The 14953-nt window shown below is 37.2% G+C and overlaps 1 protein-coding gene across 1 annotated transcript; it reads right to left on the bottom strand.

Annotated features, from left to right (window-relative positions):
- Positions 1-5007: 5007 nt before the first annotated feature.
- On the bottom strand, positions 5008-14438 carry hrh2b (histamine receptor H2b). The gene is made up of 3 exons (XM_012920788.4): positions 14322-14438; positions 8441-9302; positions 5008-8172 (listed from the first exon to the last, which is right to left on the bottom strand). Exons 2-3 carry the CDS (start codon positions 9059-9061, stop codon positions 7696-7698), a joined length of 1098 nt encoding a protein of 365 aa, XP_012776242.2. The 5' UTR covers positions 9062-9302; positions 14322-14438; the 3' UTR covers positions 5008-7695.
- Between the last annotated feature and the right edge of the window lie 515 nt (positions 14439-14953).

Below are 14953 nucleotides of genomic sequence, written 5' to 3'. Positions count from 1 at the left end.
AGTACTTCCTCTGTCTGTGTTTCTCCCCCCCCCATCCTGTCTCGTCTTTATTTAATGTTTACAGATTCTATTTATCTTCCAAGGTCAGTGGAATATTGTTGTGAGTCTCTGTCTGATACTATCTTCATCCTAAATGTCATCATCAATAGATTCGTACAATAAAGAAAATAAATAAATAAATAAAATAAAGGAAGCTTAAGTAAGACCATAGCTTTCGTGACTTGAGGTGGTTGTTCGCACAATTCTGCTTTGATCCCATGGGAGGTGCACTTTACTCAAAGAGTGGCATGGTAAAAATAGAAGCACAGAGCTGGCCACATTGCCAAAAAGAATATGTGGAGGATATCGGCAATCAAAATTCAATTAGAAAATATGAAAAGGCACTTTTTGCAGTATCATAATGCGTTATTATAACAAGAACACACATAACAGGAAAACAACAAAATGCTTGGACACTGCTAGCACTGGGCGCCCACAGAAACGCAAAGCAGGAGATGAAGCATAGCTGAATATGTTTCCAAACCAACTTCATTCTAAGCCAAAGACTAGAAAATATGGTGAAGCATATCTTCCCTTTGGTTTCACCTGCACAAGTGCAAAGGTAGGTCTCCCCTGCAGAATTGGTTTTCCCTTCGTCAGGAGCACCGCTGGGCTCTTCAAATCATGGACAAACAGTATCCCACATTCTTGATTTTTAGTTCACAAACACTTGTTGTAATGACTAACTACTCCTGGAGATGTTAGCTCTTTACACAGTAAAGTTACAGTGGGATACAAATAACATCAGGCTGATCCTGCCACGATTTGTTCCCTCGGTTCAAATCATGGACAAACAGTATCTCATAGCTGTTTATGTTTTTAAACCCATTTTGCACAGAGAGGCATTTTTAAAAAAAATGTATTGATAGCAATGTTGAATATTATTACACAGGAAAAAAACAACTACACGTAAAATAATCACACTGTGAGGCCTCTGCCTTTGTAAATGGAGGGACAGTAACTGCATGTAAAACCTGAAGACAGTCAGATTAACAGTATTTCGTCTCTATCTGCCATTCTGCAATCTATCTCATGTAAACAATAACAAAAGGCACACACCTTTGACGTTGCGTGACGAACTCTGTATTCCTCGTCCACACATAAAAGCAAAAAAGGAGTTTTAAAAAATGACGAAACAGCTGCGTTTTCAAAAATACCCCTGTAGGTGTGGACGTAGCGTAAAAGAGTTAGTAGTTTATTTTATTACTACCTGCAGATTACTTGTATTTGCTTAATTGTTTACTAAATGTTTGAGGTGTGAAATAAACCGCAATGGAGCAGAATATGGGTGTGTGTGGTTGGAGGATGTGTAAGTGCGTGTGCGTGTGTGTGTGCACGCGGGGGGGGGGGCATTTTTCATGTAAAATAAAGGGGGGCCCAGCAAAAAAAGTTTGGGAACCACTGGATTAAGGTGACCCAAAAATGTCACATTTATTAAAAAATGTCAGATTTATTAATTCTTGGTTATACTATCTTTCACAATGGAGGATTATCCATGGCCATTGGCTAGCAACTTGAGGTTGACAAGTCTTCAGGAATGAGAAAAAGTTTCACACACTGCTGGTCCAAGATGGAAGTGGTGAAAATGCTAATCCAGCATCTAAGATTTGATGTATCCTCCCCATTATTTCTGTGTACGCTTTTCTTGCTTTAGTTCTAAAGGAGTTATTAAAAGCTGCTTATGGTACACTTCAGCTCTTCTTCAGTGTCTTCAGATTTATGATTAGCAAAAGACAACTCATCAGTTAAATCACAGGGTGACTTGCAACTTTCCTTTCTACCATGTTTTGTGCCGTCTGGAGATTGTAACTGTTTCAGAAACCTGCTTCTTTCCCTTCAGTCATTCAGACTGCAGCCTTATCTGTATGTGCAAACAACAACTGCTCCTCCACAAGTTCCAGCCTTTGTTTCATGGACACTTCTGTGAAAATTACAGAAAGGATATGGAGTATTTAATGGATGGCACTCAAGCTAGCTGTCAGACACAGTAGCAACAAAATTGCAGTAATTTACAAGCTGAAAAGAGAAGTCAGCGTAAAAGTGCTTTAAACCTGCCATTCTTTTTAATGGGTAGACAGGGACAACTCAGCTGGTTGCAGAAACACTTCTGATTGTATGGGAGTCTATAGGGAAACAGCCCTCATCTTCATTAATCATCAGAGTTCAGTCAACACAGTGGCTTATGTCATGGTGGCTATTTCCATGTCTTATATACAGTCTATGAAGCCAGCAAGAAATAAAAGATATGTTAAGTTCACAAATTTCTGTTATGAGATTTCTTTACAGGTTGCTTTATCATTAGATGTGCTTTCCAACAAAGCTGCAAAGCACCTTGCGAATCCAGAAAGTCACCCATTGGCATTCTCGTCTGCTGCTTCATCCACATACTCATTGTAATCATGTCTGCCCCGCAGAGACCATTAGTAGCCATGGCAATGCCAACACACATAGAACTTGGATAATTCACTGGTCTAATTTCTGCACCACTTCTAGAGAGTGTGCTCTGTGGCATAGTTATTAGTACAGCCCTTCATCAACGTCATAACCCAAACCAATTATTTGATCTATCATTGTGTACCAGGCAAAAGTGACATTAGTCATAAAAAAATGTTGGCAGCAATATTCTACAAAGATCACTAAAAAGAAGCCAAAGGAAGTTGAAGAGAGAAGAACTGGTTTGGTCATAGTATCCATGGTGATGTATGAATCTGAATAAATGAACTGATGAAATACTTTGTCACATATTGGCAGAAAATATTGTTGCCATAGTGAAGCACATTCCTCAAGCACAAAGAAGGCTTTTTCAAATAGTGCATATTTTGAATCAAATTGCTTGAAAGTCGAACCCCCGGTGCTCTTTCCTGCACTCATTCTGATGATCCTGGCGAGGGAAGCTACAGATTTTTTGCCATTTCCTCGGGGTTATCTGTTCAGTGCTGTCAGTATGAAAACAACTGCTGTTGGGTGCAGGCATCCGCACAGCTGACCCCTGCAGCAGCAGTGTGCTGCCTCCCACACTCAGATGTTAAGTCTTCCAAGCCCCCGCACTGAGCATGCTCAGACAAACCAGCTCCTGGATCTCTACAGGAGTTTAGCTTAGCAGTCATCTGCGCATGGAACGATGCGAAGTGACAAGAACAGTGGGAAGCCATGGAGCTGAGATAAGAAGCAGAGCCAAAAGCTAGACCGGCATACAAAAATACACACAGACCCACGATGGCAAATGGAGTATACATAGAAAAATTTATTTATTTATTTATTTTTTGCTCTGTCAACGCACAAGTCCGTCAGAAACCAGACAGAAACATAAAGAAAGACGATCTTGTGTAAGCTGCTACAGTAAGAAAAGAATGTTGATATAGCGTAAGAAAACACAACTTTATTAATAACATGCCTTTATCCCATTTTCAGTACTTCTAAACCTAAAAGCAAAACCTGTGAAGTTGTACAGTTATTCCGGCTCTCCCACAGAGCTGCAAATCTGTGCACTTCCTCTGCTGCAGCTGACACTAATGTAGGTAGAACAGAAGTGCTGACTCCACAAAGAAAGCCTGTACTGCATCAGAGAGGAAGGCACAGCACAAACACGTGTTACAACCTTTTCAGTGCAAACGCAAAATAGCTCCAGATTAGGCTCCAGACGCAGAGTGCGGTTGTTATCGGAAGCGTATAGCGTAGAGCAGTTCTTTCACTTTTATGTGTTAATTCTAAAACAATTGTAAAACCTCCGTCAACTCCCAGTGCAGCCTGCGGAAGAAATTTGTTTAATTATCCATGGCAGCTGCTGTCCTGTTTGGGTCTACTGGGGACAATTAGGACGTGCGACTTAACAAACACCAGCCAACAGCCTCCAATCACATGCAAAGGCAGTATTAGCAAGCGTATGCAGACTTTCATGATGGCACTGAAACCAGAAAAGGAATCTTATTTTAAGTTATTTTTTTCTTCACCTCACCACCCACCTTCTCCTCCTACTCCGTTGCATAATGCATGAGGATATTTAAATGCTCTTATCACAATCCCAAGACAATAAACAGATAGATACCAAATAAATGAACAAATGGCAGCGACTGGGCACAGACTATGTGAAAATTAGAGAACGCTTTTGAATTTTTAGACTCACATAAAAACAAAACAAAACAAAAAACTGTATGAGCTGATATCATTTCTATTAGTTCTCTTTTCTTATCTTTGACCTAAGGAGAGTCAATTCGGATCTTAATTAAATAATAATAATCATAATAATAAAAAAACTCACTTTGTCTCTTTCTAATCCCAAAGCTGCACATTGGGTACATTCCAGAAGGGTTCTGATCTTAATGACTCGAGTGGTCTCTAATGAATCCTAAAGACCTGCTAAACTCTGCCTCTGACTGCTGTTCCTCGTCCAATGCATTATGCTGTCAGAGCGCTCTTTTTAATATGTTGATATTAGTTATTGCAGAGATATAACCACAATCAGCAGACTGTACCTTGATTTACTGTTATTTTAATAATCCATAATTGTTGATTTCTGCATGTTTGCTTTGTGCCACATGGAGAAAGACTAAGGCCTGAAAAGCAAATACGCTTCAGATGTTAAACAAGTCATCAGAGAGAAAGCTGGCTAACACTGCCACCTGCTGGAAATATATGGTTTGTTCACTGACGTTTTCACTGATATATGGGCATCTAGAAGAAAACACAAACAAACAAACAAAAAAAACCCCAGTTGATCTTGGTGAATCATCTCTGAAAACTATTCCCATGCCTGCTCAGCCACTCAGGGTGAAGCTATGAAATATACTCCTATGAAAAGAATTAATCCACTATATAGGATTATTTTGGCCCAACTAATCCTATAGTGGATTAATTAGAGACTGATCCTTTGGCAATGTAATGTAATATCAGGTCATTCAGAAGCTTGTGTTGTGTCATTTTTGACACATGGTTCCACCTTTGTAAATGATGGGTTCAAAAAACTACATCTTGCTTTGTTTTTTTTTGAATTTGGCTAAATTCAAGTTTGTGTAGCTCCAAATCACAATAGCAGTCACCTCAAGGCGCTTTATTCTGTAAGGTAAATGCCCTACAGTATTACAGAGAATAAATTCCCAACAATAAGATCATCCCCTGTGAGCAAGCAGTAGAGAAAAACTCACTTTCAACAGGAAGAAATCTAAAACTAAAACTAACAGTTAACTCAAGTTTCCACTTCAAGCCAGAATCACAGCATATTAAATTGTTTACTTTAGTTATAGACTTTTGTTTTGAAAGATCATTACCAAAAAAATAACTGCAATTAACAACAACTCAATCTTATTAAAGAATTTCATAGTTTCATATGATGGTTTTTGCATAGTTTCAGACAAATGAGATTTAACATTTTGTGCCAAAGTGAAACTGACATGACACACATTTTTTTCTTTCTTTTCTTTTCTTTTCTTTTCTTTTCTTTAAATTTTTTTACTGTGTGCCCTTAACCCAGCGGTTCATCTTAAACACTGGTAAAAGAGAATTTTATTTACAAAGATAACTGATGCTGAAATGGCAATCCTCAACAGCAGACCTGCTGTTACGCGTATGTGATGTGACATGTATGTGCGGTGTTACATAAACGTGGACAAATAACCGTTCGCACAGAGACACACTCCAAAGCTATAATAATCCAGCTATTGACAGTTAGATAAAAGTGCTGCTCTTTGGACATTTAATTTTATTTATCCTCGGCCCTAGAGGTGTAATGCTGGAACTGACGATACACAGGTAAACAGAGATAAAGGACTGCACATCTGAGACTATAAAAGGTTTCAAATGTATCAGGCCTTAAATAAATAGTGAGGCAAGTAAAAATTTTGGATTAGAGCACTTCTGAGCCAACGATGCGTTTTCATAAAGGCCATGATGACGCATCGGCTTTTTCATCAGCTTAATCACAATGAAAAATTACAATTTGGTCCCATCATGTATGCCGATGACTACAGAAAGCACTCTTGTATCTTGATTGTCTTTCTGACCTTTATATTCAGTCTGGTTTAGTTAATCTGCAGCACAGACAACCCAGACTAAGTTAGATTTGTATATCCTGTTAAAGAATGGAACCTGTTGTTTGCATAAGTTATTTGTACTTACTTATAATATGTATTTTTTAAGCAATGCAATATACATTATACATACAGATACATATCAGAGCTTAAAAAATAAGGATCAGTTCATTAATTTTCTGATGAATGATGTTTTCAGCTATCATTTTTTTCCAATTAAACACACAAAGCAAACAAATATTGATTATAATCAACATTCACAAGAGCATATCTCTCACTTCACTCACTTCAGATTTTGAAAAGACAAAGAGAAAGCTGCACATTCTGCAGTTGCAGTAATAAATAAACAGTTTAATATAATGCATAGAAACAGATGTAATGTCCAGGAAAGAAAGCCCATTTATTAAATGTTCATGACTCTCTGTTTATGTTTCTCCTGCAGGAAGAACATTTGTCCTTCTGAAATGCCAATGAAACCTCCCACAGCACCTACGTGCAGGAAGCTGTACATGCAACACTCACTCTGAGCTGTGCTTGGTGCAGTAAGGTCCAGCTTGCCACTGACAATCTTCTTCATACATTCAAAGACACAAATAAAACCATGTTAGAGCATTATTCAGTATATAGCACACTGTCTGTAAAATATTCACAACATTCATGCCACAGTTTACTTTTGAGTAATGTTTGATTTGGTAGAGTTAGGAGGTAATTAATAAAAATACTTTTATGGAATAAAAATAACAAATATAACATGAAATGAGAATGCTTCATAAATACACTGAATGCATTAATCTCTTGCTGTGCTAATTTCATTATAAATTAAAAATGTAAGCAGAAATCATACATTTTGCTTAGATTTACGTAGATTTGATTTTTACAGTAGTCTATATCACCACTGTGCATAAGTTTCACTTCTGTCTATAATGGCAGATAAGTGATCTCATCTGTTGATGTATTTATAATACATAAAGGCAGCATAGCTATAATGATGTAGCTCATGTCCATTAAGATAAAAGAAAAGAGCTGGTCGTTATCATAGCTTAACTCATATTTTTCTTTAAAAAGTATATCTTGTTCAACTGCAGTTAATCTGTAAAAGTGTCCAGGAAGTCCTTCTGTTTGTCCTATTTGGGTTCATACACATATTGCACATATCAAATGAACTTGCTGGTCACTTATTTACTTTGAATAGCAGGGCTGGAGGGTTTAAAAATAAACAATTTGCAAACTTTTAACTACACATGTCTCCATGCAGCTTTCTGGGAAGCTTACTGAGTCATCTATTTATTCGACTCAGATCAACTTCGCTACACTGAAGACAGCAGTTAAAAACATGCAGTTCAAACTTCTGTCTTAGTCCAACACTATTATAACCAAAGAAAAATGTGCAACTTAAAATAAACATGTAAAGATTTATGTTATTTTCCAATAACAGTGTTATTAATCATTAATAAAACTTTTATATAACATTTATTGTACTGTGCCTGGGATTGCATAAACTTTGGCACTATCTATCATCTAGAAATGAGTGACAGTGTAAACCATTGGGTAATCTTTTACTTTGAGTGAGTAATAGTAAGCAATATTTTGCTGGAACTCTAGATTCTATTGGGGAGACAACATCCATAGCATTTCATCTTGGCTCATCAGGAATACTATTTCCCATTTGTAGCGTGAGGGTCTTCTCCTCTGTGTCTTTTTCTTGTATGTCTATCTGTCCCTCACACTGTTGAGAAAGTCTTTTTCCATTGGTAAAGGTCAATCGCTTATTTACCGATACACCGTTAAGGTGCAGTTTTCTCCGATATAGTCTTTTGCAGTGAAGCAGCTCTCTGTAGGCTCTGTGGAAATCCCTGTTAAAGGCTGGATAAAGTATTGGATTAAGGGTAGAGTTAAAATAACCCAACCACAGGACTACGGAGTGAAGTGTATTAGGCGGGTTTGTCTTTTCCTTCATTCCAATCCAGGTGAAGTAGGTGAAGTAAGGGAACCAACAGATGACAAAAGCCCCAAGTACTGCAGCCAGGGTCACTGTAGCTTTGTGCTCTCGGGCTATTACTGCAGTTGCTGTACGTGCAAATGATGGCAGGGTAGCACGAATTCGCCTAGCCTGAAAAGATTGGTTAAGAGAAGGACAGAGAGCCAGGGGACAAAGATAATGAGATCTTGGGACTTAACCAAGTCACTGATTTGATAGTCAAGGATTTACAATTACAAGACAATATGAATTTAAATAAATCCCATTTAAATGTCCACTGAAAAAACAAAAAAATATCTTTATTCATATATGTATTTCTATAGCAGTTGGCCAGACATCTTCAAAAAGAAATGTAAGCCTTGAAGTAATGACCTTTGACAAAATCATAATAAACACTGACCTGTTCTCGTGCCATCCTGAATATGCAAAGATACATTCCACACATAACCATCAGAGGCAGGTAAAATGAGCCAAAGGCATAAAGAAGAACATAGTTGTTATTCCATCCAAACTGACAGTAGTAGCCCTCTTTTTCATCATCCCCCATGCCCCAGGCTAAGTTTTGAACCCTGTAGTCCGCTGTGTTCCACCCCAAGTGGATAGGCAGAACGGACACAGCTAGTGACATAGCCCAGATGGTGATGATAGCCAATGTCACCCTTAGAGGTGTAACTCTCCGGGAGTGGCTAAGGGGTGCTGAAATAGCAAGGTATCGGTCCACACTGATTGCTAGGAGGGTCAGGATGGAGGCCGTGCACAGCATGACGTCTAATGAAATGTAGATGTTGCACAGGGCTTCTCCAAACGGCCATTCCCCGCTGCGCAGCTCCACAGTGGCGGACAAGGGAAGCACCAGTAGGCCAAGGAGGAGATCTGTCACTGCCAGCGAAACCACGAAGCAGTTAGCAATTCTCCATAGTCGACGGCTCATTCCTACAGCCAAACACACTAGCACGTTACCACCAATGGTTAGAATGATGAAAAACACCAGGATGAGCCAGCGCAGTGCTGTGGCGATCATGATGCACTCCTTCTCTGGCACTGGAACAGTGCTACTGCCAGTACCTCAGTAGTAAATATTGAAAATGCCTCATCTGCTTATCTCCAAAGTTTCTCAGCTGTTGTCAGGTCCCTCAGACTGTCTTTTCCATGGTATCTATGTGCATAGAAGCAGTCTGGTTTAAAGGTTTATCTCTGTATGGAAAGCCCTTCATAGTCTTCTCTTGTTTCACATTGCCACAGCCTCTGAAGTAAACATGACCCTGATGAAAAACAAAAACAATGGGGTTACTTAAAAAGCTATAAAAAGGAAACATGTTTATCCCTCTGTCATTTAATGAAAAAGTCCAAGTCCAACGCTGTTAAAGGTCAATATACCACAGATGGTCACTGAGAAAATGACAAATAAGCAAACTATGCACAGGGCTGCATACAAATCCTGACATTAGGTGTGTATATGTAGATATAAAATAGTGTCACTTCAATTTGTTTTTTAAGTAATAAGGTTTCCATAAAAATATAAATAATTCAATATAAGACAGTGGACTACAATACTGACAGGCGATCATATGCTACACACTGAATGCAGCATGAGCTCTGGACCTTTTCTGCATGTCTTTCTCTGCGTGCTCTTCCTACTTTCTTGTCTCATCTTCATTCCTCCACTATCCAATAAAAAATAAATCTTCATAAAAGATTTGGTTTTTGATTTTTTATGCTACTAATGCAGTTCTAAGACCAAATGTTCTCAGTTGAAATCAGAAATGAGAAAATTGATCTCTACTCTGACTTTGGATTTGACCTCCCAGGGAATCTGTAACACTGCTAAGTAAAGTTACATATTTTTTCAACACATATTAAAGCATTCCACAATAACATTTTCCATTTTCTTTCACAAAATCATGTTGAATTTACCGTGACTCATAGAACTTAGACCAGAGAAATGTATACAACCCTTGCATTGTGCCTTATATTGTTAAATAAACAAATACATCCAGTTGAGGAGTCCTCTATAGACAGAAATGCACCCAAGTAATGACACCCACACTGACATTTCCCCATGTTACACTATCCATAACTGCCAGATCTGCTGTAAAATATACAACAAATAGAAATAAAAAAACTGTCCCTAGATGCAAATTTTTACTAGCTACACTATATTATGCACAACCATCAGCGTAATGCATAACAAGATATTAAAGCAGTCATAAAAGACAATAGTATAAGTCTAATGGTATAAGAAGACATAAACATTAAAGCTCTTTAAGCATGGGAGGACTTTTAAAAGACAAAAAAATCCCGACTTACATCAAATTTTACAGTATGAAAATATAAAAACCCTAAATGAACAGACTCGCGCTGTTTTTCTTTGGCGTGTTTGACAGCTGCCCTGCCTTGAGCCAGTGCTGATGGATGCAACTCATAGTTTAATAATAAGCAACATAAACCAATTTCCTGTAAGAGTTAATTTAATTTGATCACATCTGTATAATGTATGTTGTCATGCTTCATGTGTTGTCCATGCATCATTTTTTAAATTCATTCAAAATAGAAATTAGACACATGAAAATAGCTACAATCATAGACTGTTTCATCGCTAGTGTTTTTGTTTTTTTGTTTTTTGGCCTTAGACAAACATCAGAGACACATGCAATATTTAGTGAGCATGGTTTAAACAGAACGTAAGATACCAGAGCCTCAACTTTATGACATGTTTACCAAGACAAACTGTTCATTCATGTTTAGATTACAGTTGTGGTAATTTTGTTTTGTGGCACCGATCCAGATCCTCTTCAGGGGTTTCACAACAGAATGTAATTCATGCTGCGACAGCAAACATGCAAAAATAATAAGAACAGATATCGCGTTATGGTGTTTATATTGGGGTGGAGGAAATTATGGCTGTGTTCCAACAATAATAGAATGATAAGTAATGATAACAGAATAATTATTGTTCTTTTGACAACCGTGTTCAAAGATCCTATTTTTGGAAGAGAGGATATGTGATTAATTTAGTCACGAGGTTTTGTCTCAGGAACATGCTAGGTACACAGACTAATCAGGTGTAAATGTAGGTAGAGCTAATTAAGTTTTTCAATTATTTTTTTTAATTATATTTTCAGGAAGAAAGTTATTATTTCTAGATACAGCCATAGCCTATTATAGCCTATAGTGAATGGCATCTCTAAAACATTGTAGATCAAAATTTTGACAGTCGGCATTTTTCAGAAAGGTTCATTAGGTACACACTTCTAAATGAAACCAAATCGCTCAAATCAAATTAAATTAGCCAAATAGAATTTTTCACAGTAAACATCAAAGTTTGGTGTAAAATAAATCACAGTTTTTAAAAATTAATTAATTAGATTCTAATTTAACAATTTTTAAACATTTTTTAATCATTATAACGTATGTATAGTTGACTGTTTTTTGTCATTTCACTTTAATTTTCTGCAAATTATCTAAAAAGCATAATCCCTATTGAATAAAATAGATTCATGTAATTTAATTAATTAATTAAAGAAAGTCAGATCCATATTTCTGGCTTCACAGGCAACAGTTGTGAACAATACTCTTCAAAATGCTTTTTTTTTAAAAAAAATCCCTACACATACTGTTCTGCTAACAGTGTTCCTTCTAAAAAAAAAGCACACAAAATGTCAACGCCCCTCACCTAAATGTTCCTCCATATGATGATGTGCATAATGGATATTCCGTGATTTGATTTTCTTTTAAATTTACCAGTGTAAATGTGATAAGTCTCAGCATTTGCAGACTTTGGAGATCTCATAATGATGGAGCAAAATTCTAAATTAAATTTTTTTCTTCCACAAATACTGTTCAAGCATAACATAACATAAGAAGAGTGTACAGGAAATGAGTGTCTCCTTTCCTTTTACAGTAAATACCTGAAAGTTAGGTAAGGTGCAGTTTATCAAAAATGACAGTTTTCTTAAGATGTAAGGTGGTTTATTCTTCGCACAATTACAAACAAATTAGGCAGTACTTAAAAATATTTATGCAGTACTTAAAATTACTTACGGTATAATTTGTATCTCCTTTCCTCCAAAATTTGGGTGCTATTATTTAATCACGAATCAAATTGACTTACAATGTAATTATTTCTTCTTTCCTGTAAAGTATGTGAAGTTAAGAACTACCTATAATAATATAATAATATAATTGTATCATAATCAACTCATAACTAGGCCATTATTTCAAATCATGACATTACCATTTGTCTTCTCATGCTTCAAGTTAATGAATTTAAAGCAGCCTTTGTTTCACCTGTACTTGGCCATTCAGAGGATCGAAGCTTTTAATGTTTTTGATCATCTCGATGGATTTCCCTCGGGGATAAAAACGTGTTGTTTCCATGGGGACTATGTTTGTTCAGCACAGACAGAGGTTTAGTAATCTGGCTACCGTCATTTACAGCCATAATAACCAGGCTTTACTGAGTATAGGCCATAAAAAGTCAGGGAGGATTTAATAGGAAAGAAATTCAAATAAAAATCACTGATGTTTGTCTCCATTTTTTTGCACTTTTGTTGACTTACAAACGCACAGAGAGAACCGGTGAAATGCAACATTTTATCTGCAAACAAATAAAATAAAAATAAATAAATAAAAATTTCAAACAATTTTTGATTTGTCAAACTTTCACTTAGCAAGAGGTTAATAAAAGGAAGAAAAGCCTAAAGATTAAAAAAATAAGCTTGCCAAGTAATACTTACAATAGTTCCCTGCAATGTGAATAGTTGGATATAATCTGTGGTCACCATGTTTCAGTAGGACACGTGCGTGTGTTTATAACAAACGGATGTGCGGATTGATGTCAGGCTAACACTCTGTGCATGACTACAAACTACATGCCACAAGTAATGCTGCCTCTTTTAGCTCATCATACTACATTGCTTACTAACAGTTACCACATGAAAATTCTTTCTTCAATTCTGCACTCCAGACTATCTCATGAACATCCAGACTGGCCAACAGCCTGTATCCACAGGCTGTGAGGCTCCTGAACTCTCTGCCCCCCTCTCACGGACAATAACCATATCCAACTTCTTAATAGCAATGAACTGGTCTGCATTGGTGCATCATATCTTTATTCTCTTCCCCCTCCTGCCCCCCCCCCCCCCCCCCCCCTTTCTTAAATAGATAACTATCATATCTGATATCATATCTCACAGTACAATAATATTGAATGGGTTGCATTGTTGTATTTTGTCATGTTTCTCAGGTCTTTGTCTGAATTTCTACGAACATTATTATTGCTAAGGATTGCCTTATTGCATTGGAGTCACACTGGGTTAAATATGTACACTTGGGTTTTAAGGGGTATTTATTATTTTCTTCTTTTTTTTTGGGTTGTATGGAAGCCCCAAACGCAATTTCATTGTTCTTGACAATGACAATAAATAAATAAATAAATACTAAATACTGAAAATAATGAAATGGTAATATGTTTCTGTTCAGCAGCAATCGTGCACACAGTGGTCAGAGAACCTGAATTGATCATGGAACTAACGAAGGTACCAAAAATCAACAATGAGAGGGAGTAAGATCTTGGCTGGAATGGCAGAAGAATGTAGCGAGTAGGGGGAGGGACCATTATAGTTCAATAATTTAAAAACTGAAAAAAGAAACCACGAAGAGCAGTCTGGTAAATCATTTGGGAATTTGTCAAAGTGAAATCCTAGAAGAGGTTATAATTTTTGCCCAGTGGCACTGGGTTCTTGCCTTGTCTTCTGAAACTCTGCTTTTTGCTTTTTTACTACTTGTTTACAACTTGTTTAGAGTAAACTGATTTCATTAGGGACACGGCTCATGTCTTTTCAGAGACACAGACTTAATTTCATGTGGCTCATTCGGAACAACTCCTACATGTTTACTGCAATATCAGCAAGCCCTACTGTCATTTACCCAAATCTGAATCTGAAGTATGAAGTCAGCAAAATCAGAAAATAGAACCCATTAACTTGATAATCCACATTTAAAACTCACATGTGACATGCAAAAGCATGCCTGCCCACAGCTTATCTCTGTGTTGCCCTATACATATACTGCCAGCTGCCTACATGCCAGCTAATATCCTCTGAATAGGAATAAAAATCAAATAAATCAAATCCCTACATCCGTTTGGTATAAACACACACACACACGTGTCCTACAGAAACATCAAGTTTATCTTTTTGCGAGAGCCTTCATCTCAGCACTGTCTCATTTCAGATAAGATCACAACAACAACCACAAAAGAGAAATGTTTATTGCCTCACCTCACGTGGTTTGTCGTAAACACCTGTCAGATCCAACACTTCTTCCTTGAACATAGATGTACTGATTCCTCAGACCTGGCTGTGTAAACGTATCCCTCTCTCTCTCTTGCTCTCGCTCTCTCTCTCGCGCGCTCTGTCTCTCCCTACTGCCTGCTCTGTTTTAGTAGATGTTATCAGCACATGCACTTCTTGCAGCTCTGTGACATCATTTCATTTGCTCCCTTTAAAGTTTATTTCAGCCCACATCTTCAGAAGAGTTGAATGCTTATCCCACAACTTCAGCCTGTATCATTCTTTCTTATACAAGACAGAGTTAGTAGGTAATATAATTAGTGGGGAAAAGTGAGCCGCTATTTATTTAATTATAAACAATATGTCTTTAATTATATAACTGTATTTGTTATCATTTACAATGTTGCAGTGCAGACCACTAGTAGTCATTATATGACACTCAGTCGATCATATAGCAGTAAGTGCATCACCTGCTTAGAAAGTCTATTCTTTTCTCAGCATTTAGAAAGGATCCTTTGAGCAGCATATAATTTAAACAAAAAACCTGCAGCACAGGAAATAAGCATATTGTTTTTTTAGTGACCTACACAGCTCAGGGATGATTATCAAGATCCGCACCC

This window comes from Maylandia zebra, linkage group LG10 (genome assembly GCF_041146795.1).
Source record: "Maylandia zebra isolate NMK-2024a linkage group LG10, Mzebra_GT3a, whole genome shotgun sequence".
In the NCBI taxonomy this organism is placed as follows: domain Eukaryota; kingdom Metazoa; phylum Chordata; class Actinopteri; order Cichliformes; family Cichlidae; genus Maylandia; species Maylandia zebra.
The sequence above is the reverse complement of the archived record's forward strand: the minus strand, read 5'-3'. Positions and strand labels throughout refer to the sequence as shown.

Bases quoted from the DNA above. Each gene is read 5' to 3' on its own strand.
- hrh2b (XM_012920788.4), bottom strand. From the start codon at position 9,061: ATGATCGCCACAGCACTGCGCTGGCTCATCCTGGTGTTTTTCATCATT. The intron at 8,173-8,440 runs GTCAGTGTTTAT...CAATCTTTTCAG, and splicing joins TCAGGATGGCACGAGAACAG to GCTAGGCGAATTCGTGCTAC.